Source organism: Canis lupus, chromosome 13 (genome assembly GCF_048164855.1).
Source record: "Canis lupus baileyi chromosome 13, mCanLup2.hap1, whole genome shotgun sequence".
Taxonomy (NCBI): domain Eukaryota; kingdom Metazoa; phylum Chordata; class Mammalia; order Carnivora; family Canidae; genus Canis; species Canis lupus.
This window is the reverse complement of record NC_132850.1, coordinates 21,992,067-22,015,606: the sequence shown is the minus strand read 5'-3', so window position 1 is coordinate 22,015,606 and position 23,540 is coordinate 21,992,067. Positions and strand designations below refer to the sequence as shown.

At 40.4% G+C, this 23,540-nt stretch overlaps 1 protein-coding gene across 10 annotated transcripts in view; it reads right to left on the bottom strand.

Moving 5' to 3' along the window:
• NAV3 (neuron navigator 3) overlaps positions 1-23,540 on the bottom strand; it is a 355,345-nt gene that overhangs the window by 163,864 nt on the left and 167,941 nt on the right. For all 10 annotated transcript variants that reach the window (XM_072772862.1, XM_072772863.1, XM_072772864.1 and 7 more), the window contains one exon: positions 10,578-10,693. In XM_072772862.1, the coding sequence (XP_072628963.1) occupies positions 10,578-10,693 (116 nt within the window). The remainder of the gene's footprint in view (positions 1-10,577; positions 10,694-23,540) is intronic.

Genomic DNA, 23,540 nt, shown 5'->3' with positions numbered 1-23,540 from the left:
ATCAAAAAGGCCTACTCTGTAAAGTATCATAATCACCTACACAGTAGTTTAGATAGTTGCAATGTGAATTTTTTTGCCAAACACCAAAAAACAAAAACAAAAACAAACAAAAAAACAGCAGCGTGTGAGTGAAGCTGTCAAAAGATGCCTGTGCGTTTCTGCGAGTGTTACTACCGTCTTGGTGCCTGTTGTGGGAGCCCCCGGGGCAGCAGCAGAAGGCCCCTAGACACAAAGTTTGCCCCAGAGGCCCTTGGCTGCTCACCCCCTCTTTGTGGCGGGGTCACCTCGCGGGAAAGTAGGTAGACGTCTAATTCCCGGGCAAGCATCAGGTCGGCGGCCCTAGGGCCCGGCACCCCTTTGCGGAGGCCTGGACCGGCCGGGAGCGGCCGCGACCCCAGCCGCGCAGGGCGGGCTTTACGGCTGGGTCTCAGAGGTCGGCTCTGCAAAGGAACAACGGCAGCAAGACGCTCACAAATCATAATCATAATAATATAGAGAGAGAGGGAGGGCGCGGCCCAGGTTGTGGCGGCCACTCACCCAGCAGGTCCGCGCCCAGCGCCTGCTCCAGGTCGCCCAGCATCGTCAGGATCACGTCGGCGTCCAGGTGGGCCGCGCCCTCCCGCAGGCAGCTCTCGCCCTCCTCGGCCGCCCAGCTCCTGCCCGCGCGCCCCGGGCCGCCCTCGCCCCTGCCGCCCCCCGGGGAGCGGAGACCGGGGGTCGCGGGGTCCTGGGCCGCGCCGGGGCCGGGGCGCGCCCGCAGCCAGGACGCCGGGCTCGGCGCCCCGCCCGCCCTGGCCGCGCTGCCGAACCAGTTGGAGGGGCGCGCGGCGGCCCTGCGGTCCCCGTCGGCGGGGCTCACGCCCGGGGCCCCCGGCTTCCGCGGCCGCGCAGCTCGCCGGGCCGCCCCCGCCCCCGCCCGCGCCCCCGCCCCCGCCCCCGGCACCGAGAGCCCCGCCGGCCGCTGCATGGTCGCCGCGGGCCCGTCGCCGTCAGCGGGGCTCATGCTCGCCGTGCGCACGGGGGGCGGCGGGGCAGAGGCCCCGGGTCAGCACCCCCACCCCCGGGCCCCGCCAGGTGAGGCCGCCGGGCAGGTGCTGGTCCCCAGGTGAGGCTGCGGGGCAGGTGCCGGCCGCCAGGTGAGTCCGCGGGGGCAGCCCGGCCCCCAGGTGAGTCCGCGGGGCAGCCCGGCCCCCAGGTGAGTCCGCGGGGCAGGTGCCGGCCGGCAGTTCCCCGTCGGCGGCAGGTGGCGCAGGCGGCCCGGGTCGCGGTCCCCCCCCGCGCGGCCGCAGGGCTCCGCCGCCCGGCAGGTGCGCATCCCCGGGCCCGAGCGGCCAGCGAGGCTGCGGGATGCGGGACCGCGGCCGCCGCTCTCCCTCCGCCCCCGCCGCTCCTGCGTCTCCCGAGCTCCACGGGGCGGGTCTGCGGCGGGGCTCCGGGGGGCGGGGCACCGGGCCGGGGGGAGGCTGCGGGGCGCGGGCGCGGGCGGGCCCCCACGGCAGCGGGCGCGCGGCCACCCGGGCGGAGGCCGCCGGCCACCCGGACCACGCCCCCCGCCCGGCCCCCGACACGCGCTCGCGCTCTCGGACTCGCAGGACGAGCGATTCGCTGCCTCCCGAGGGCTGCACTCGTGCTGTAAACGCACAAATCAAAACCCAGAGTGTAAAGGGCCTAAAACCCGCAGCGTGACCCTCCCCGCTGGCGCTGGCGGGCAGGTAATGCGTTAAAGGGAAAGACTTCACCTCCTGCTCGCGGGCTCGTTATTCTGAAGCTGTTTCAGGGAGATCCCAACAGGACAATAAAACCCCAGGTTTCTTCCTGTAGGAAACAGCCAAGAAAGGAACTCGAGAGGCTTTTCCCCCAATATCTTCACTCGAAGCATATAATTAAAAGTTGATGGCCAAGTATGCGGGAGATAACGATGTGACAAAAAAAAAAAAAAATATATATATATATATATATATATATATATATATATATATATATATATATATAACGCACATTATGGTTTTTGACACTGAGCATTTTTTCTGGTCTGAGTCCATAAATCTATTGCAGCAGCATCAGCTCTTTGTCTCTTCATATTTTAATAAAACCAGAAAACCTAGATGATAAATTTATTATATTTTTCTTGGATTGGTTGTATGTTTTACACCAGCGCCCTAACATTTTGATATTAGGAAAACTTTTAAAACACTTATCAAGTCTATTCGGGGACCATATATGTACCACTTAGAGCTAAGGACAAGAGTCTTTAAAATTTCTTTAAGGTTTTCTGCCCATAAACATGCCCTATGAAAAGGAGAGAAGCAGAGAGATACATAGAAGTATTTGTGCCACTCCAACTGCTAAGTCCTTATCATTTTCTGGACTAATATGATTAAGTTACTTCTGAGTTTTCACTTCATATTGCCTACCTCAAGTAGGGTAAATGCCCAATTTCTTGACTACAAATAAATTAGCATTAGAACATACACTGACTATCCTTTACATATGATAATAACCTACTTTGCAAAGCTAATTAATTCTTATGCCCAGGCCCACGGCAGATCACATCTAGGTTTGCTTTACACACATATATAAAAAGGAATTAAATGAAAAGCAAATTTTTACAACTATTTATCAAAGAAAATTGCAATTAAGCGAACAAACCTGTGAATGCAAATACTGATTCTCAATTCTTCAGTCTTCAAAAATAAATGTTTTATATAAATATGCTTAAATGAGGGTACAAATGTCAAATCATAGAAACTGATGATTATCCTTTTAAAAACATCATTTACAAAGTGTTTTTTAAAAGCTCAAAATGCCACCCCCCTCTGGATTCCTAAGCAATACATTTCTTTTTCTTTATTTGGAATCACTGTGACCTAGTGAATCACCAGCTCATGAGACTACAGTAAATTTATTGACTCTATAAAACTAATTTGTCTGACACATATTACACTAAAGTACACATGGAGTGTCTTGAGAGATTCACAAAAAAGGGAATTCTTATGCTTTAGACATCAAAATAAGTGAAAGCAATAATTACATCCTCCTCTATACAAAGGGGCTCGTGTACCAATCAGCTTCAACCAGTGGCTCTCAAATTTTAATGTTCAGAACTCTTGGAGGACTCATTAAGTTCTAGCTTGCTGGGCCCCAGCCCCATCCCTACTCATTCAGGGTCTGCAAGAGGCTTGAGATACTGCATTTCTAACATATTTCCAGGCAATGCAGATACTACTGGTTCTGAGACCCCCCTTTGAGAACTACCAGGCTTAGACTAGTGTTTCTGAAATGGGTCCCCCTTAGGGGACATTCAGCAACATCCACAAACATTTTCAGTTGTCACAACTGGGGAGTGTGGTGCTTCTGGCATCTAGTAGGTAGACACCAATGATGTTGTTATACCCCCTACAATGACAGGACAGCCGCCTACAACAGAGTTATGCAAACTACAATGTCAGTAGTGTCAAGGTGGAGAAATTCAGGTGTAGATTCAGTTATGTTGAATTTACAAAAGTTTTAGAAATTCTAGTGGTTTACAAAAACAAAGATGTGCTTTTGCTCACATTACTGTCCACTCTGTTGGCTGCGGCTCTGATCCAGGTATCACTTATACTAAGACCCATGCTAAAAGAGCAATGCCAGTCTTCAGACATGTTGATCTTATGACAGAGGGACAGGATATGAGAGATCCAAGCATTGACTCTTAAAGCTTCTGCTCAGGGATGGCCCATGTCATTTTTCCACTTATATTTCCTTGGTCAAATTAAATCGCGGGGTCCATCCTGATTCAGTGGCTAATCCTCCAGTAGGGATGAACCCAGGAAGAGGCTGGTAAGGAGGAACTGGTTATTCTGAAGAAATGATCCCAATAGAAAACATCAAAAGGGTACTTTTGTTTCTTTACAGAAGATTATTGTTATCAACTTGTAGCTACAGTAGTTTTTCCCTTGGAACTACATCATCAATTCATCAGTTTACCCTGAATGGCTGTAAGGAACCCATTTATTGCTTCTCTAGAGGCAGCTATACCTGCTTGCTCTGGAAGTGCATTCATATATGGGTATAATTCTACTTATTTGTATTCACCCATATATATGCGTATGATTCAAGGTGGAGGAAGAAACTTCAATGCACAGGAGATGAATATATATAATCAATACTAAAAATGAGAATCACTCTTATTTTGCCAAGACTTAACATAAGCACATAAAGCATAAAGCACAGCTGTTATAATGTTCTAAAAAGGAATGCTTTTCAGCTTTTTAGTAAACATGATTATAAAGCGGCTATTTAAGTAAAAGATCAAAACTGATTTAAATTACCTGAGCTTGATTTCCTAATCTTTCTAAACATCGAAGAAACAGGCAACTTAAATGATCATTTACAAAAGTTTTAAATACCAGATACTGACCATTATTCAAGACAAAGTCTGGTAAGCCAGAAAAAAAGAACCCATGGAACCATTAGCTTATGCTGCTTAATCTAAATTCTCACTTTTAAAATGATTTCCCAGATTTGTCCAATTCTTTTATTACTTTTTCACAAATGGCGTGCCAGCCTTGCTAATACCAAGTCAGCGTGGCACTTTCAATATTTTTCAGTTGAGTATAAATTCTAGATAAAGGTTAAAAAGTGCATTAAACAGATGTTGTACGTTTTGGTAAAAAAGCCTTATGCACAAAAAAGGGGGCAAGGGTGAACCTATATAAAAACAAACAAAAACCAAAACAAAACCAAATCCTAAAAACTTTCCTGAATGATTCCAGTAGACTAAAAAGCAAAGCTCACTTTGCATTTGGCAGGATCTCTTGGCACTTGATGATAGGGATGGTCTCTGAGGCCAAATTCTTTTTGTCAATGAATGTAAGAATGAAATCCAAGCCAAAGCAGTAAAATCTGAATCATCGCCCTGGCTGGACTTACACTATCGAGGTAGTGGCATGAATCTTAAAAGGATAGGCTGGAGGCAAGAAGCTCACTCACCCGTTACCATAAATTGTTTAACATATTCCACCTGACTGTGATAATTAACAAAAGCCCCATTATTAGACTGGGTAAATATCACTAGGTCTCCTCCCTTAGAAAATGACAAATAATAGAAAATGTGAATGATATTAAAGACATCAGAGGGATAGAAGGTCACCAAATCGTAAAAGTCCTGAGCTTTCTCCAGTATGCCATTTTAAAGTCACTCATTTCTGATACGTTTCTTCACATCCTGTGTCTTCACACCATAATTTAACCTCATTTTAACTTCCACTATCATTTAATCACAAAGACAATGTTTTTTATGACTTCATAAGAATTACTGTGTAGATGAAAGCATAAACAGCTAAGCTTCCTGGCTTCATGAATCTTTCTAACAAACCTGCTTTTCAATGTGAACTATTCAAGTTTGCTCCTTACCAGTACCACAAATCCTCACGTCATGCATCTCGCAGGTCATGCAATAGGGATGCTTTTCATATTGTTTAAGTATGAAAAGGGATTTTCCCTAGGGAGTGTAACAGAAGAGTGCAGGGGAGGGAGGGATAATTTTAGGCATGGCTTGCTCACAGGGGCTCAGACATTTCCTACAATGACCTTCACCTCACTCTCTCTCCTGCTCTCGGTTCTGTTTCTCAATGTTTGTTTCACTTGAGGGTGAAGCTAACTGCCAGCAGCTCCAAGTTGCTATTGTTTAGCTTTGGGTCTAGTGGAAAAACCACATCTCTCTTCTAATAGTCTTAGGAAAAATTCTGAGATTTATTCTGATTGGTTCTGACTAAACTGAATTGGGTCAGATGGCCATTCCTGAACCAGTCACTGTGGTCAAGGGAAAAGGTGGTTCTGATTTGATCTGCTTGGGTAATTTCACTTGAACCACTTAAGCAGTGATGGATAGGACAATGGTTTCCTCCACTAATAATAATGATAATTATGATGATAATGATAATAATAATATCCTTATTATTTTTAATAATAAATTTATTTTTATTGGTGTTCAATTTGCCAACATACAGAATAACACCCAGTGCTCATCCCGTCAAGTGCCCCCCTCAGTGCCCGTCACCCATTCACCCCCACCCTCCGCCCTCCTCCCCTTCCACCACCCCTAGTTCGTTTCCCAGAGTTAGGAGTCTTTATGTTCTGTCTCCCTTTCTGAATATCCTTATTATTATTAGCAGATGGGGCAAGGGATGCTGGTCAGGCAAAAGTATACCAGGACCTCAAGGTATATTTACCATGAAGCAAATAGTTCTTAAGATACAGAGCTTCTGACTAGATTAAGCTCCTTCCTCAAACACTACATGCAATTTTATATTTCTATTTTTATATTATTTTCAGGCTCCCTCGGATAGCATAAGTTTCAAAAATTCTTAAGACCTGGATCTTATCCTGCCAAGGCTAAATCCATCTGAGTTCCATATCATTAAGGTTAATTCATTTGGAGAGCAGGACAGAATTATTCCCCAGTGAGGCCCCAGCACCAACCATTAACAGTAAGAGTTCACCAGTAACAACAGCCCTCCTGAAATTTCCCGTTGTAAAAAAAACAGTGAGCTACCAAGATTCCATTGTACTTAAGAAAAGTTTCCAGTTTTATAATAAAAAAATTAATGAAACTAATAAGTAGAATTTTTTTTGTATTGTTTTCTTTGAAGTTGTTTCTTTCTGGAATATTATTTTAAGCCTTATCTAACTCTTCACAGCTAACTTAGTTGTTCTCGACCATCTAGTAGTTTAAGTATTTGTGGTGTTAAATACTAACACAGGAGGGCTCATGTCCTAGCCCCGTTTGTTTTCCCCACCCTTGGCATGCCCAACATGTATAAGGTACCAGGTGAAGATGACTGAAAATAGGGATGGAGGACTAAAACTCTATCTCACATCAATCCTATAAGTTTATTAAACATCATAGTCATCTCACAAAAAAAGGAAACCAAGGAACAATTCAGCTCAATAAAGGCAGCACAAAGGCCAGAAGTATGTTTTTCTACTTCCTAGAACATTTCACCTCCCCTATTTCGTATTATCTTTGAAGGAATATTCTGTGGGCTCAGCAATAATTTCACATGCTTTTGCGGTCCGTGTTTCTCTAGCAGCCAGAACATAGTAGCAACAACAGAAGTTGGGAGGAGAAGAAAAAAGGAAAGAAGAGGTCAAGAGAAGTTTTATTTTTTCAAATTAAAACTAGAGAGATGTAGCATCCAGAGGACTACAGAGAATGATCTGGAGCAGAGGGAGATATTAAGGAGGTGGAAGAGAAAGTAATCTGAGGAAAGGTGGAAAGAATGGGTATAAATGTTGCATGTAGGTAGATGTGGTGGTAGCGGTGTACAAAATTCTTTTCTCTATTTAATTTTTTGTAGTGAAGCCAATATCAAGGCCATTAGTTAAGAGAGAGGGTGGAAGAGCTGATATGATAAATTTGAGAAGAAAAGGTATAAAATTGTCATCTAAGAACTTGAGAGGGAGAAAAAGAGAGAGAGAGTAGACTAGAGAAATACAGGATGATTGCTAGGCAGGATTAAATATTCATTAAATATTGAGGGTCATACAGCAATTGCACTGCTGGGGATTTACCCCAAAGATACAGATGCAATGAAACGCTGGGACACCTGCACCCTAATGTTTATAGCAGCAACGTCCACAATAGCCACACTGTGGAAGGAGCCTCAGTGTCCATCGGCAGATGATGGATAGAGAAGCTGTGGTCTATGTACACAGTGGAATATTAGTCATTAGAAACGACAAATATCTACCATTTGCTTCAATGTGGATGGACCTGGAGGGTATTATGCTGAGTGAAATAAGGCAATCGGAGAAGGACAAACATTACATGGTCTCATTCATTTGGGGAATATAAAAATTAGTGAAAGGGAATAAAGGGAAAGGAGAGAAAATGAGTGACAATATCAGTGAGGGTTACAAAACATGAGAGACACCTAACTCTGGGAAATGAACAAGGGGTAGTGGAAGGGGAGGTGGGCGGGGGGTTGGGGTGACTGGGTGATGGGCACTGGGGGGGGGGCACTTGGCAGGATGAGCACTGGGTGTTATGCTAAATGTTGGCAAATTGAACTCCAAAAATATAAATAAATAAATATATATATATTGAGGGTCATAAATGTAAAATCAATCACATCAACATGGGATGTGTTTTTCTCCTGGTTCATTCACTGCTGGTATGGAACAGATAGAGGGTTGAATGTAACCAAGCCTGTGATTTCATCAAATGAATTGAGAAGGGAGCAAGAGTAAAGGATATATGCAAAAGTCAAACTGCATTCAGTTACCACAGGAATTCAGCTGATTCTGGGCAGGGAAGAAAGAATAGGCAGTTTTATAAGGGTCAGTAAAAGGCTGTGGGATCAATATTTAGATCCCATTTAAATGGGTTTTTAAAAATAGGATCCATATTTAAATTAGAATCTAGAAATCCTAGTAGAACCATTGGTAGAGTTGAAACAAAAGAAAGAGCACTGAAAAGTCAAGAGGTAAGCAGCAAGAATTAGTGAGTTTATCGAGAAACTGCAGGGTCTGATAATGCCCAGATCGAGGGTAGGACCATGAACATTAAGGAGCTGAGGAGGAATCAGAAGACAAGATCACTGGAAGAAAGGCCAGGGCATGCTAATCATTCTGTCATCACTGGTCTACCTGTATACTCTCACCTAGGTTCTCCCAATCACAGTACTCAATTTGTAGCTTACTAATCATAAATGAATATCATCTTCCAGGAAATCTCAAGTTTGCATTAGAGAAATTTTTACTATCATCTTAAACAAATAATAGAAATGACCCAATCAGGTAAGACTCATTTCACCATTTACTTGCTGTTTTCTTTATTATGTTCCTATCTAAATCACAGATTTAAATCTATGATTCTACAGAAATAATTAATAAAAATGCAAAATAATACTACACCTCCTAATAAATCCATTAAATTATTATATTATGTTAAAGTCTAGTTCATATTTTCACTTCCAAGTGTTATATTTAAACACATCAGAACATTACATGGAGATATTAACTGAAAATATGAAAAAATGATCAAGTGGTGGACAGAATAAAAAACTGGAGAAAAAAATCATATATAGATTATTTACTTAATCAGAGATACTCAGTGATACACTAATTTCAGAGAAAGAATGTTCCTTTGTGAAATTCCCATAAAAATTAGAATTCACACTGTACTAAATGCATTTTGTCCTACATATTTGAGCTCTCATATTTCATAGGCATATTGATACATAATTGAAGACATTCATGAATAAAGAAATGTGTGAAGTATATGAATCTTCATGCCACACCAGGCTTTAAAAATATCTAGTCACAATACAGATATACATCATCATTCTGACTGTGAGACTATCTGGAGCTATGAGAAAGCCAAAACTTCCCCCAACTACTTGAAAAATCTGTAACTACCATCCCGATAGCTATGTCTTGGCATTACTTTTTCTACCTTTGCCCAGCTCCGGCCCATTGTAATCTTCACACAAAACTCTTGATGCCTAATGATACCGCTGATAATTCTACAAGGACCCCTCATGATGTTGTGCTGTCTATGTGGTCAATATCTACTGGTAGATATTGCAGAATTGGCTAACGCCTGCCAAAGTGTTCAAGTCTGCCAAAGTAGAGAAGTTCTTTAACCCACAAATTTGTGATAGGGTTATTTTCCGGAGCTTCAGCCCAATACTCTGGATCTTTGGAGTACCATACAATTTTTTTAAATTAAGCAGTTTTTTTAGTTTTTTTTTTTTTTCTTTTTCTTCAGAATATACAAGGGCTGGCCAGAAGCTTATTGGAATAACCGACATACCTCTACTTCTATGAATTCTTAAACTTAGATATGTTCTTAAACTCTTTTCCCCATTAGGAGCTTATATTTTGCTGAGTTTTCTTAGTTGCTCATGAATACAGACCTATATAATAGAATTACACCAAAGCCCTTCCATATATGCCTATGTTTATATGGGTCCTGGGGGGGGGGGGGGGGAAATAAAACTAACACCGTGGACTAACACAGTGAAGTTTGTTTTATAGACTTAAAACTCTGATAAATTGTGTCTGGGGTATGTATATATTTTTATTCCCTATGTTACTTATGTTATGAAATATTTCCATAATTGGATTTCTTTCTAAACACACATTTTGAAGCCATCATGTAGGAGTGTTCTAAATAGCAAAGAATTGAAAAAAGAGGGTTGGATTAACCATGGAACATTTACATTGACATTTGACCCTTAGCATTTTTTTAAATCTCCATATATATTCAAGGTCTGTCTTATTAACAAATAGAAGGTTCTCCAGGTTTTCTCTGATTATATAGAACTTGACTGAGGGCAATGAGAACTTAAAAATCTCATCCTGTAAAAGCACTACCATTCTTTACAAAGTTCTTCACAGAACAACAAAGAGATCACCTCAAGCAAAGTAGCCAAATATCTAAGAATCTCTGAAGCACAAGATGTACACAGTCCATTTATGCTTAAGAAAAATCAATATAACACAAACACAACTTAATAAAAAGACTTACAGAGAGATTGTAAAAATTCTGAGGTTTGACCTACCCATCAATCAACCAGGTCACTTACCAGATATCTCCTCTAGGCACTGCTTAGCAGTTTTATTATACGACAAGTCCATCTTAGTAGGACTGGTACAGGAGTCAGCAGATGGTAAAGAGGTACCTTCATTTTCTGAATGTGATCTGAAATTACCAAAAAGATAGAAACAAATAGCAATTGTTGTCACCAGTAACTCAAAGTTCTCTAGTACAAGCAGAAAACAGCATGTTAAAAGTTTACTATTAAGGTAAGTATGCATTTCCTTATGATGGAGACATTCCAAAACTAACTATAAGAGAAAGTCCTTATTTTTCATATATAACCCAAGTAGGAGTGAGATTAATAAATCATATTTCTTAGACTTTTCTGAACTTGAAAGCTTTTAATTACCAATAGTTTCATTTTGGAGGAAGCAAAAGACTTGAAAAGATCCAACTTTCTTTCTGCTATTTTAGACAGAGTCTGGCTAAGTTGTGTTCTTGTGAGAATAACTAATAAAGTTACTGAGAGCACCCCTAAAATTATTTTTTCCATGAAAATTCTAGAAAATATATCCTAAAATTGAAAGTGTAAGTAAAAATAAATTTCAGGAAATTAAGGTCCATCAAAACTAAATTTCGTCTACTTTATGTTTTATATGTTTATGTGTGTGTGATTAACATGTAGAGAGTAGGTCTAATCAAATGAAAAGCACACAACAGATGGACTGAGTGTATTTTGATATTCCCATCTTTCTTCATGCATTGCTTCTTCCTTTTATGCATAGGCAAATGTTTTAAGAGGCATGATCTTTCCTGGTACGGCTTCAAAATCTACATATATTTGATCCAAATTACCACATCTTAAAAAAATCTCCAGCATGAACTACTAAGACACAGATGGACGCAAAACAGTAGAGCATCATATGCTAGACTGTGTCCTTTGGAGATTTCTCATTTGCTTGGAGTCCCGTTTGTATGACTGAGTTTGGACCATGGCAAGTGGTCACTACATATTTCTTATTTTTAAAGACATCTAGGGGGAATATTTATATGTGAAAGAAAAGTTCAGTATGTTTTTTTTAAATCAATTTTTACGTAACATTACTTTTATTCTCAATCCTGGTGCTGAGAGGAAAAAAAGTGTAATCACTGACACCAAAGACACTTTATATTGAGCTGAGAGATGTAGAAGCTCTGAGCTCATTAGGATTTTAAGAAGTCATGGAAAACTTTATGCTGTATGTATGGATATACATGTATATACAGGAATTGATCTAGAAAAGAAAGAGCTATGTAAAAATTCATACAAATGGTCTCTGTGGATTTCTGGCAGACTGTCTTTATTTTATTCTAACTTAAGACTGAATTTAAAAGCACGTCAAAATTAAGAAAAAGGATATACCATTCTAGTGACAGGGCATATCATAAAGGCCAGTAAAGACCTTAACGTTGCTAAAATCAACAAAACACTGTAGCCTTCACCTTCCTTGATATCTTGGCAGCATTAAGAACAGACGACTTATTCTTTTCATGAAATTGTCCTACCCTGGCTTCTATGACAAAAATTTTCCAGGTTGTTCCTCATTCTCTCTGGATGCTACCTTTCTCCTCTTTTGTTTTCTTTTATGCAATCATTAAATATTGTGGTTCTGGGTAGTCAAAAGAAGGGGATACAGAGGCCAAAAATTGTGAGTTCCTCAAAGCAATATACTAAATTTTGTTCAGTTTTCACTGTAGTCTCTTTAGATCATCCGAAACATATTCATTGTATTAGTCACTACCGAGCCACACATGAATCCCAGATTCAAACTCTAACCCAGCATTTTCCTTTGAATTCCAGATGTGTATCACAACCGTTTCATCCACATTACCACTTGGTTGCCACAAGGTTATCTCAAACCCATCATGTACAGAATTAAACTTGTGATCTTTTCTCTATAAACCTGTTCCTTGTTTGCAGTATCCTGGTGAAACCTTTAGAGTTTCATAGGTATGAGGCTGTGCGTGGTCTGATCTCCGTCTGCTTCTCGAGTGTTATCTTGCACAGGACTGCTCTTATCTCCCTCCCGTGGTCACAACAGTCTTCTACCCACTTCTCATAGCTCCCTGCCTTAACAGAGCTTTTACACTCTGTTATTTTCCATCCCTCTTTATCCAATTGAGTCTCTCCCTTCAAGTCTCAGTTCAAGTAACTTTTCAAGAATCATCCCTAGTTTTTAAGTAAAGTCCCAAATTAGAAGAACCTATCGCTCTCTGTATCCTTTTTTTTAAAGATTTTATTTATTTATTCATGAGAGACACAGAGAGAGAGGCAGAGACATGGGCAGAGAGAGAGGCAGAGAGAGAGGCAGGCTCCATGCAGGGAACCCGATATGGGACTCGATCCCGGGTCTCCAGGACCATGCACTGGGTCAAAGGTGGGCACTAAACCGCTGAGCCATCCAGGGATCCCTCTCTCTGTATCATACTTCATACTCTTGAAATGCAAAATCTGTAATTATTTGATCAGTGCTTCTCTCCCAAACTAGACTTCCATGTTTAAGCTCACTGTTATATTCCAGTGCCTAGCCCTGGTCACAGCAAATAATTGGTAAATAAAAAATCTTACTAGTAATGATGATAAAATATATTATTGAAGTATAGTATATGGAAGGAAGCATGGTATAAGGGTGCATGCACTGGGTTCCGATGTAAAACTTGGCCCTGTAACTGAATAGTTATTAACTCATGTGACCCTGCTAAGTTACTTAGCCTCCCTGAACCTCAATTTGCTCATGTATGATAGCCAAGAAAAATAGGTGCCTTGTAAAATAATTGTGAACTCAAGCATCATTATTACTAAAGGCCTGGAAAGGTACTCTCTTGAGGCATGTAGGGTTCTGGTCAACATTAAAATGTGGGGAATTCATCTGGCTCTCTGTGTAGTCCATTTCTTTTCTTCTCTGGCTCCCAGGTTCTCCTATATCTCTATTGACAGCCCCTCCCTACTCACTGCTAAAGCCCACTACAGTTGGTTCTTCTATTTGGCCTACTTTCTTCCTGGCCACTGTACTTCCCTGACCTGTTCCTTAGCCTGCTGTCTCTGAATGAAGGGAGAAAATCCTCTGAAGCTTTCTAAGGATTTTTGTTACTTGCTGAAAAGTTTAAATGGAGAGTATGTCGTGAGACTAGAGACCTCAGGGAAAGCTCACTGGCTGCTGGCCAAGAAGCCTTAGAAAGGCAGGGTGCCTTGGTAAACTGGCTGTGAGCCAGGGCTGGCCTATGGTCCTGCCGACTCAGTATTCAAACACTCATCTCTCAGAAGCTGAGTCACACTAAGTAGTTCACCGTGATGGCTGTCTAAAGCCCAACGCCAATTGGTTTTTATTAGAACATGATTAGCAGCTGGGACAGGAGCCTGAAAGCATGTGGTCATGTTAGTTATGAAGATTCACACACTGCCTCCCTCTAGAAAAATATGCATGGAGCAAAAGCATATTCAGAACATGTATTGAGAGTAGAAATTTTACTTTGCTCTGAACAGATTTTTTTTTAAGGTTTTATTTATTTATTCATGAGAGACAGAGAGAGGCAGAGACACAGGCAGAGGGAGAAGCAGGCTCCATGCAGGGAGCCCAATGGGGGACTCGATCTGAGGACCCCAGGATCATACCCTGAGCCAAAGGGGGAACCTCAACCACTGAGCCACCCACGTGCCCTGAACAAACAGATCTTAAAAAGTATTGCTCAGGAGCTGACTGCGGCTATCTTCCTCAGGATATGAGACCCAGTACTCAATGCCATCAGCCATCTCCACACCCCTTGTCTGAGACTTTTATAAAAAGGGTGCACACTTCTGAGAGCTCAGTCTTGTCTTAGAAGCCTTTGTTTTATTTTGTTTTATTTTTTTAATGTGTCAGTGTGTATTTCTGGCTAATTCCCTCTTATCTTTTCACTTTAAGTCACAACAGACAATCTTATTTACCTTGTTTTCAAGTTCTTTGGTGTATTTTCCATGGTATTCCCCACACTAGCAATGATAGGGAAGCAGATTGATCAAAGAAAGGAACATGGAAAGGTAAAATTTCAAATAATTATAAAAAGGACTTAGAAGACAGCTTTGGTTTGTATATACATGTAAATGAGTCCAGATCTCTGTTCCACATATGTTACAAACCATCCATTTCTCCAGGATTTCCATTCATTATTTGTTAGGGAAGAATCAGATTTTAACTCCAGTCTCCAGAGGGGCAATCACTGCTAACTGGTAAAGATTTAACTTTTATACAAATAATCAAAAAAGTTCAGTTAAGTCTCTGAAGACTCCTAATATGTCTTCTTTTTTGTACATGTTTCATTCTAATAAAATAAAAGGATTTGGAGTTGACCCATGAAACAAGAGTTCAGAATCCTAGTGTTCTCCAATCAAAGGGTACATTTTGACAGAGTGGATACTAAAGTGGCACCACTCATTGTTCCCACATAAACTGATACTGCATTTTCCTCATACTTATTGGAAAAAGAAAAAAATAGGTGTCATCATGTTCCTTTAAATTATTTAGAAGACTGGGGTGCCTGGGTGGCTCAGGCGGGTAAGCGGCTGCCTTTGGCTCAGGTCATGGCCCTGGGGTCCTGGGGTGGAGCCTTGCTCAGGGCTCCCTGCTCAGCGGGCTGTTTCTCCCTCTCCTGCCACTCCCCCTGCTCGTATGCACACGCGCTATCTCAAATAAATAAATAAAATATTTGTTAAAAATAAAATAAAATATTTAGAAGACATGCACTGTGCACACTAACTACTGTGCATTTACAACATGGTCGACATGTTACAGAAACGCGTGGAAACTGTAAAATACAGCATTGCAAAAACACTAATCTATTTAGAGCGCTAATAAGCCAGGCTCTCGGTGTCAGCACTAACTTTTACTAAGGCGCAAAGTGGTGAAAAGTCTAGACTTCACCAATGATTAGCATAAAAGCTATTTCCTGTTGATGTGCACATACTATGTGCCAAATACTATGCCTGGCATTTTAACTATGGCATGTCACTTCCATGTCACAACAATCCTGTTGTTAGGGAATGGATGTCTGCTTCCTCCCCCAAATTCCTATGTTGAAAACTAACCTCCAATAGGATAGCATTAGGAGGAGGAGTCTTTCTTTGTGAGCTAATGAGGCCTTGAGTGGAGAGCGCTGATGCCTGGGCTTCTGGGCTTCGTGTTGTTAGAAAAGAGACCTCGGAGAGCTCCCTCACTCCTGCCAAGCGAGGGTAGAGTGAGGAGATGGTCACCTAGGAACCAGGAAGCAGGCTCTTGGTAGACATGTAAAGTGATAGAATACTTTGATCTTAGACTTCCTGGCCTGCAGAACCATGAGAAAGAAATATTTGCTGTTTAAGCAGCCCAGTCTATGGTATTTTTGTTACAGAGGCCTGAACAGATCAAGACACCTATAATGTAGGTATTATAGATAAATTTAGGCTTCTAGAGGTTGAATAATTTGCCTTAAGTAACAAGCTGGTAGATAATTATCCTGTATTTGAACCTGGCTGCCTCTGAATACTTTTAACCACTCCCCTTCAGTTTAACACCATCCAAACGCCCCAGGACACTATCTCAGTGCATTTAAGGTCTCTTTAGCTGACAGATACCTTGGTCACTAAGTTAATAACACACAATATTTGAATATGACAATATCTATTGGTCTACCTGAAATTTTCTTCTTTACTCTTTACTAACCTTAAATTTTTACTCTTAAAAAAAGAAGCTACTATACATACCACTTCACGGAATTCAACAATAAGTCCTAGATACTATCAACCTGCAAATTTCAAGTTTCATAAATATGAGTGTTTTCTTATTGGTTTAAAAATATATCCTTCTGTGGACTCGTTTTAATATGGATATAGTCACATATGTGAACACAAATAGAACTCGTCAGAGACAGCAATATTAACTAATGGTCTTATAGTTCCCGATTCATAAATCCAACAAAGGCAAAGTATCTTTCCAAAATCACCAATGGTTTTGCTTTCTTCTTTCCTTTATGTTGGGAAGGTGTACAGGTGACAGCCAGGGCCAAGGACAGAAATCCATCATGGTGGAGAGTAGTTCAGTGTGGATGGGAGATTGGTTAGACTCAGGTGGGTTGAGCAAATAAGAAAATATATTGAAAATCATGGGATCCAGGTTTCTCAATCGACAAGAGGAAATACAAGTATGGAAAGGGAATATACATAACATATTGTCCTCAATTTATGAAAGGGTTACATTCCAATAAGTTGAAAATATGAAAATACCGTAAGTTGAAAATGAATTTATACACTTAACAGACCGAACACCAAAGCTTAGCCTAGTCTACCTTAAACGTGCTCAGAACACTTACATTAACTTCAGTTGGGCAAAACCATCTCACACAAGGCCTATTTTACAACAAAGTGTTGAATACCTCATGTAATTTATTGAATACTGCACTGAAAGTGACCAACAGAATGGTTGTATGGAGGCTGAATAATTGTAAATGCATCAGTTTTGGACTCTTGTGATTGCCGGCGGACTGAGCTGGCTCCTCCTGCTTCCCTGCATTACCCGAGAGGGGATCCTACTGTGTATCATTCACCTGGGCCAAAAATAATTTCAAAGTATGATTTCTACTGAGTGCATATTTGCTTTGACACCACTGTAAATTGAGGATTGTCTCTGTGTGTGTATATATATCATAGATAGCTCATAGATACTGAGGAAAAGAATGATATAAGAAGTGTGTGTACCTACATGGATTTACCACTTAGGAAATATGGGAGCAGTGAGATCTTGGTTTCTAAATGCCACTCTCTACTAAAAGAAATTAGGGCTCCTTAGTAAGAGCTACAGCCAAGGTAGGGAGAGTACAAGATGAGCCTGGAACACGTTGAGCCAAAAAGAAATGAAGTTCTCAAGTAATAATGGGGCAGAAGCCAGCGTAAAGGGGATCCCCATAGCGAGATCTGAGAAAATATAAGCATAAATATAATCCTTTGAATACAACAGGAATCCATTAGTCCATACAATCTGAAGACAGAGGGAGAGAGGAAGGGAGAAACGTATCTCTTAACAAAGAAAGCCAAGGCATAAGTGCACAAGGAAGGTGCAGGATTAGAAATCATTTGACCTCCATTAAAGTAGAATATTAATTTATGCAAGAAATCTCAATGGATGCTAAAACTTATGGGTAAAAATAGATCAAGGAGTCAATTCTTTATAGAGTCTCAAGATATCTTCCCACGAAAATACTTATTAAATACAAATGGGGCATAGTAATTCGGGAATGAAAAACCGTGGCAGACATTATCTGAATCAAGGGATCTAATTTACCACCACCAAAATGGGAAGGAGCAATATTGTTGCTACCTGATAGGATGCCATGGAAAGAACATGGCATCATTTCTGTGATGTTCTAGACAAAAAATACAGAATATGCACCTAAACATGAGGAAATATCAGACATTCCCACCCAAATTAAGAAACATTGGACAAAGGTCTGTCTTCAACACATCAGTGTCATGAAGGTCAAGGAAAGACTGAAGAACTGAGGGATATGACATGACAACTGGATTCAACAGTCATCCTCAACCAGTCAAAGGGATACCTCTCTGGCACAATCAGTGAAACTTGAATAAAGTCTCCGGGTGCTCTGAGTGAGTATATATGGGAGTGCTTTGTACTATTCTTGCAAATTTTCTGTAAGCTTAAAATTTTTCCAAGAGCAAATAAAATATAGAAAGAAGAAACAGCAGTGGTTTGATTGGGCAATCTGGCAGTAAAGCCTGGAAGCCAACTACAGAAGGTATTTGATAAAGCTTCTCTGCTGAGAGAATGCCAGCTCTTAGCACTATCCCACACAACAGGCCCTCTTCTAGTGGTGTCTGGATCCCATTTTCAAAATACTGCTGTGTGAGGGAGTTTCAACTGCTACCCGATGCAGAGATCTGTATCAGACCTAGCAAAAGACAAGCTCGCCCAGGCAAGCATTCACTACGCTGTACTTTGTACTGACGACCGATTATGTCCAGCTCACATAAAACCAAAATTGCGGCATAATCTGCAACGGTAGCTGCAGGGCTCAGAAAAGCTTTGACTTGCATGACGGTTATCTGCTCTACATTTCAATCTTGGTAGATTCACAGCTCCTCCTACTCAATTTACTGGTTCAACAAATTAGCCAAACTTAAAACCCTGTGACTAAACATTTTCAAAATTAATGTTTTGCATTCTTTACCTTTCACAATGTAGTATATGCAACTGTCCATTTTCCCTGTCACTTTCTGGGTAAATCTGAAATCTTGCAAAAACTGGTTACAACAAAAATTTCTCCTGAGAAACCACGATGCTGTTGTATAAGATATATGAAAGAAAGAAAGCCTCTAAATTCAGCCTCTAAATTGACCTAATTTTACAAATCAAGTGTGCAAAGAGGGTCTCCTCTTATATTTAATTCATAGGTTTTCTTCTCTGTATAACAATCTCTTGTCTTATCTAAGGGTTGGGTTCTGTGTGTGTGTGTGTGTGTGTGTGTGTGTGTTACCCACACTCCCGATTCTGCTCCCTTTGCTTTTAGACGTTTGCTTCATGTCCAATGCACTGTTTTCCTGGCATTTACTACAAGTGGTCAGAAAATAAGAAAAGAACATGGACCTCAAAATAACAACTTATGTATCTGGTTAACAGCTGTTTTGAAATTTATTGGGATTTAGAAAAAATGCACAGGTCTTTCTTTTCTCCTTAATTGGGTATTTACCTCACTATGGGATTTCATATATGTTTGCAGTCATGAGGAATATAGCTCTAAAGTGACGAATACAAAAGCAACGTAAGAAAACTAACACGTGGGAAGAGGAGAGCTAAGGTAACATTTTTTGAACTCCAGGAAAGGAAAACAAGTTTGAAGAAGACAGCATAAAGGGCAGATGTTGATGCTAGAACATATAGAACAGGAACAAATAGAGCTTCCTTTCTTAACTCTGCTCCTCCCCTTTCTCCTTCCTTTCTTCCTGTAATTGGGACCCCTCATTCAAGTCTAACAAAGCTATGGCTGCAAGTAAGGAAGTTTCTCCCTCATCTAGCCATCGGACATGGTCTGACCTATGCAGTCCTCTTCCACTACCATTCTTCACACACATGCTCATGTGCACACACACACACACACATGCTAGCACACGCGCGAGTGCCTGAGACTCAAGAATTTCTATGACAGGCTCCAATCAACCTTCATTTTCCAGGAAATCTGTTCTACTCGCTGACTACCCTACACATCTGGTGTTTATCCTGTTTATAGGGTTCATTGAGTCTTAAAATTCCTTTCCTGTCCTCATTCCTGCATGCCTAAGTCGCACTTATCTTTCAGAACCCAGCTCAAGTGCCACTATCTCTGATTCTGATAGCTAGGGGCAATTTTCCTTATTTTGAAGTCTCAGTGTATCAAATCCAGTTCACTGCTAGAGAGCTTTACCCTTCCTGCTTCATTTTGTAGCCATCCTTGAGTCACTCTCTTGCCTACTATGTACACTGTGGATGATGGAAGGAAAATGACATATGGACATGTGCTGTTTCACTCTGCCCTTGATGCCTTACCCATTGTAGATACTTAGTAGGTAGTCATTTAGAAAAGGAAAAAAATAAGTGAATAAATGTCCTGAAGAGAAGTACTTCATTCTTTAAATATTTTAAAGCTGTTTATATTTCAATTAAGCCACCTCATTTCTAGGAAGTAAGAGATTTGAGAATTTTCCCTATTCCATTGTACGTTTTTGCTAATTTTTCTATCCTATAGCAGGTGAGTCTAATCCAGGTGGAGGTGTTCCATTCAACAATTTTATTTGGTGTTTATTGTGGGCAGGTTCTGTTCTGGACATTATGCTACTCAATAAGAAACACAAGACTTGCTCTCAATGAGCTTACATTATAGCTGGAAATGGCCGAAGTCACACTTATTAGTTTTCAAAATAATAGCAGATAATGATAAACTATGAATAAAATACAAGAGGATGATGTCATATAATTCTAGCAAGATTCCTATGAAATGTTTCTTTGGACTAGATGGTTGGAGAGGCCTTCTGTGAAGAGGCAGTATGTAAGCAGAGATCTGATGCAAAGAAGTACCCTGTTTTCTCTAGAAGAGAGTCATTATAGGTAGAGAGATCACTAAGCAGGATAGGTTACTTTGTTGAGACACACAACAAAGGCAGGGGTTCAGTGCACCACAGAGAGAATGGTATGAGGGTGGTTTGAGGGCCAGATTACGTAGGCAAGGTGTTTGGGTTTCATTTTTTAAGTGTAATGTAAATCTGATAGATTGTCTTATGATTTGGAATGACATATATAATTTATGCTTTTAGAGGGTTAGAGTCCTTGCTGTGTGGAGGATACTACTGGAAAGGGCCAAAAGTGGAAGCTGGAAGACTCACTGGAAACTGGGTAAGGTTGGTGGTGACGTGGCTTGGACTAGGACAGGTAGGGTGAAAATGGAGAGAAATGCTTGACTGAGGGTATGTTTTGGGGAGACAGCCAATAGGACTGGCTGAAAATACAATGTGTAGGGACAGGGTGATTGAAAATGAAGAATATGGCTTCTTTCCAAATTTTCTTTCTTAGTCTCCCACACAAAGAATCATGCATCCCAACATCTAGTCTCTGTAGTTTTAGTTACCAGCACTTGCCCAGGACTTTATAATCTGCCTACTACATGTTCAGTAAGGCTTGGATTGTAGAATTATAGAATGTCAAATTTGGATGACGCCACAACATTCTCCCTTCTACCTGACAAATTCTGTCTTATGCTTTAAATCTCATCTCTTGCTTACCTCCTGGAAGCATCCACTGACTCCATCCTCATGTAAGACTTAGGGAAACCTTCTACATTATTTCTTGCATATACTTTTATAATAGAAATGATTTTTTAATCTTTATTATGTTTTATCATTATCTCCTATAGACTCAGCTCCTTGAAGGCAGAGGATTTTTAGAAAAAATCTTTGTAACTCTTATTACATAGTATTTGCAGAACGAGTGATGAGTACATAAATGAATAAGTATTTCATGCTTTCCCTTTACCTAAACTATGGCAAGTTGTCATCCTATCATTTCTTAATTATCTGTGGTAGTCACCTTAATACTTAACAAAAGTGGCCTACTACATTCAAATAGGTTTAAATATTGGGAACTTTTGACATTAAATTAAAAAATTCTTTCTTAAAATTTTCACCTTTGATTTCAGTTATCTCCACTCATTAAGTCGATAAAGATATACTAAGTTCAAGACTACTTTTACCACATTGTAGTGATAAATGAGTTACAAAAACTTAATATAGAACATCTTTGCGTTGTATAGGAAGTAGGACTAATACGAAATCCATCAACTTCCAGAGCTCAACATTATATTTATAGAATTCTGACATTCAATTTGTAAGAAAGAGTACTATGAAGCATATATTAGAGTCCCAGAAGGAATAATTAATAACCCAGCCTGACCTAGACACGGGCTGAAAAAAAGGGAAAAAGATCAGCCATCAATCTTCCCATTTTATAGAAGTTATTTATCTTTAAATATCAAAAATATGTATGTTTATACATATACACACATATATATGTATTTTAAACTTACACTCCTTAAAAGCAATTAAGCATTTCCCATCATAAATGAATTCTGATTTAGAATTTTCAATCTACCATTCACATTTTTCCAGTCAGAATCTTTCTAGTAACAATACTTCTAATTGCTATACGTGCAGAAAGAAATGTTGAGCAAAGAAAGTCATGTGAAGGGTCCAGGCATATTTCCGTTCAAAGGCAAACCCCTGTTAGCCCTGTGACTTTCGGAGATGATTACTATTCTGACTTGAAATCTCTGATTCTTCATCTCTGTAAAATGGAGATAACATTCTTTTCTCATGAGTTTATGATATAGTGGAAATGAGAAAATGAATACGAATCTTGTGACATACAGACTTGCATGGGGTACTCAACAACATTACAAAGTAGCTAATTATTACTATTATCTTACTGAATAATTAGCAACTCCCGGAAAGTCTGTCAGGCGTCTTGCAGGACGGGGTTGGAGCAGGCAAAGTCAAAAATACGTCAGGGGTCACATAATCCAAACAAAGTGACTCTGGGATATAAATATCTTTCACTGATGGTTAAAAAGCTTAAATACTGACTACCCTACCTTGAGGAGATTCACATGATCATTTATAAAATTATTCTGATTTTATAAAAGACTCCCAGCAACTATCGTCTCATCTATAGACTATAATGTGAAATTTTCTTACTGGATGGTTTTATTTCCAACCACCTGTGTTATTCATAAGAGTACAACTCATTGCTGACATCTGAATCTGGCTCTGTGCTAAAGTTCCTACATGGAGTTGCCTTATTTAATCTTTGAAACACCTAAATAAAGTAGATACTCTTACCCACCACACTTTACAGGATTATAAACTGAAACTTGGGGGAGACTGTTCACTATGTGGCAGGTACTGTCACAAGCCCTGTGTAAATATTAACTCACTTAATCTTCGAAAGAGCCTTATGAGGCTACTTCTATTATCACTCCCATTTTACAGATTAGGAGATTAAGGCGCAGAGTCTTTAAATAGTTTACCCGAAGTCACATGGCTAATAAATGACATTATCAGGATTCTCACCCAGGCAAATCAGCTCTCAGGGTCATCTTCTCAGCAACACAAGATATTATTTCTGAACATTAGTAGAACCAGCGGACTTCACAGTCCACACTCTTAGCTGCTTGACTATATTACCTCAGTTTCATAATCTTCACTTTAAAAAGGGCAAACAGAAACTCAGAGGTTGGACATTTGGCAAGGTCATACAGCTGGTCCATACTTGGACCTGTGAGCCGTGCTCCTTCCTCTTTTTAACAGGGAGTGTTTTATCTTTCAAATGGAAACCAATGAAGTTGTACTCCCTGGATACTTTACGACCAACAAACAAGCCTGTTGCTATTTCCGGGAAGATGCTTGCTAACCTCGCAGGTACAG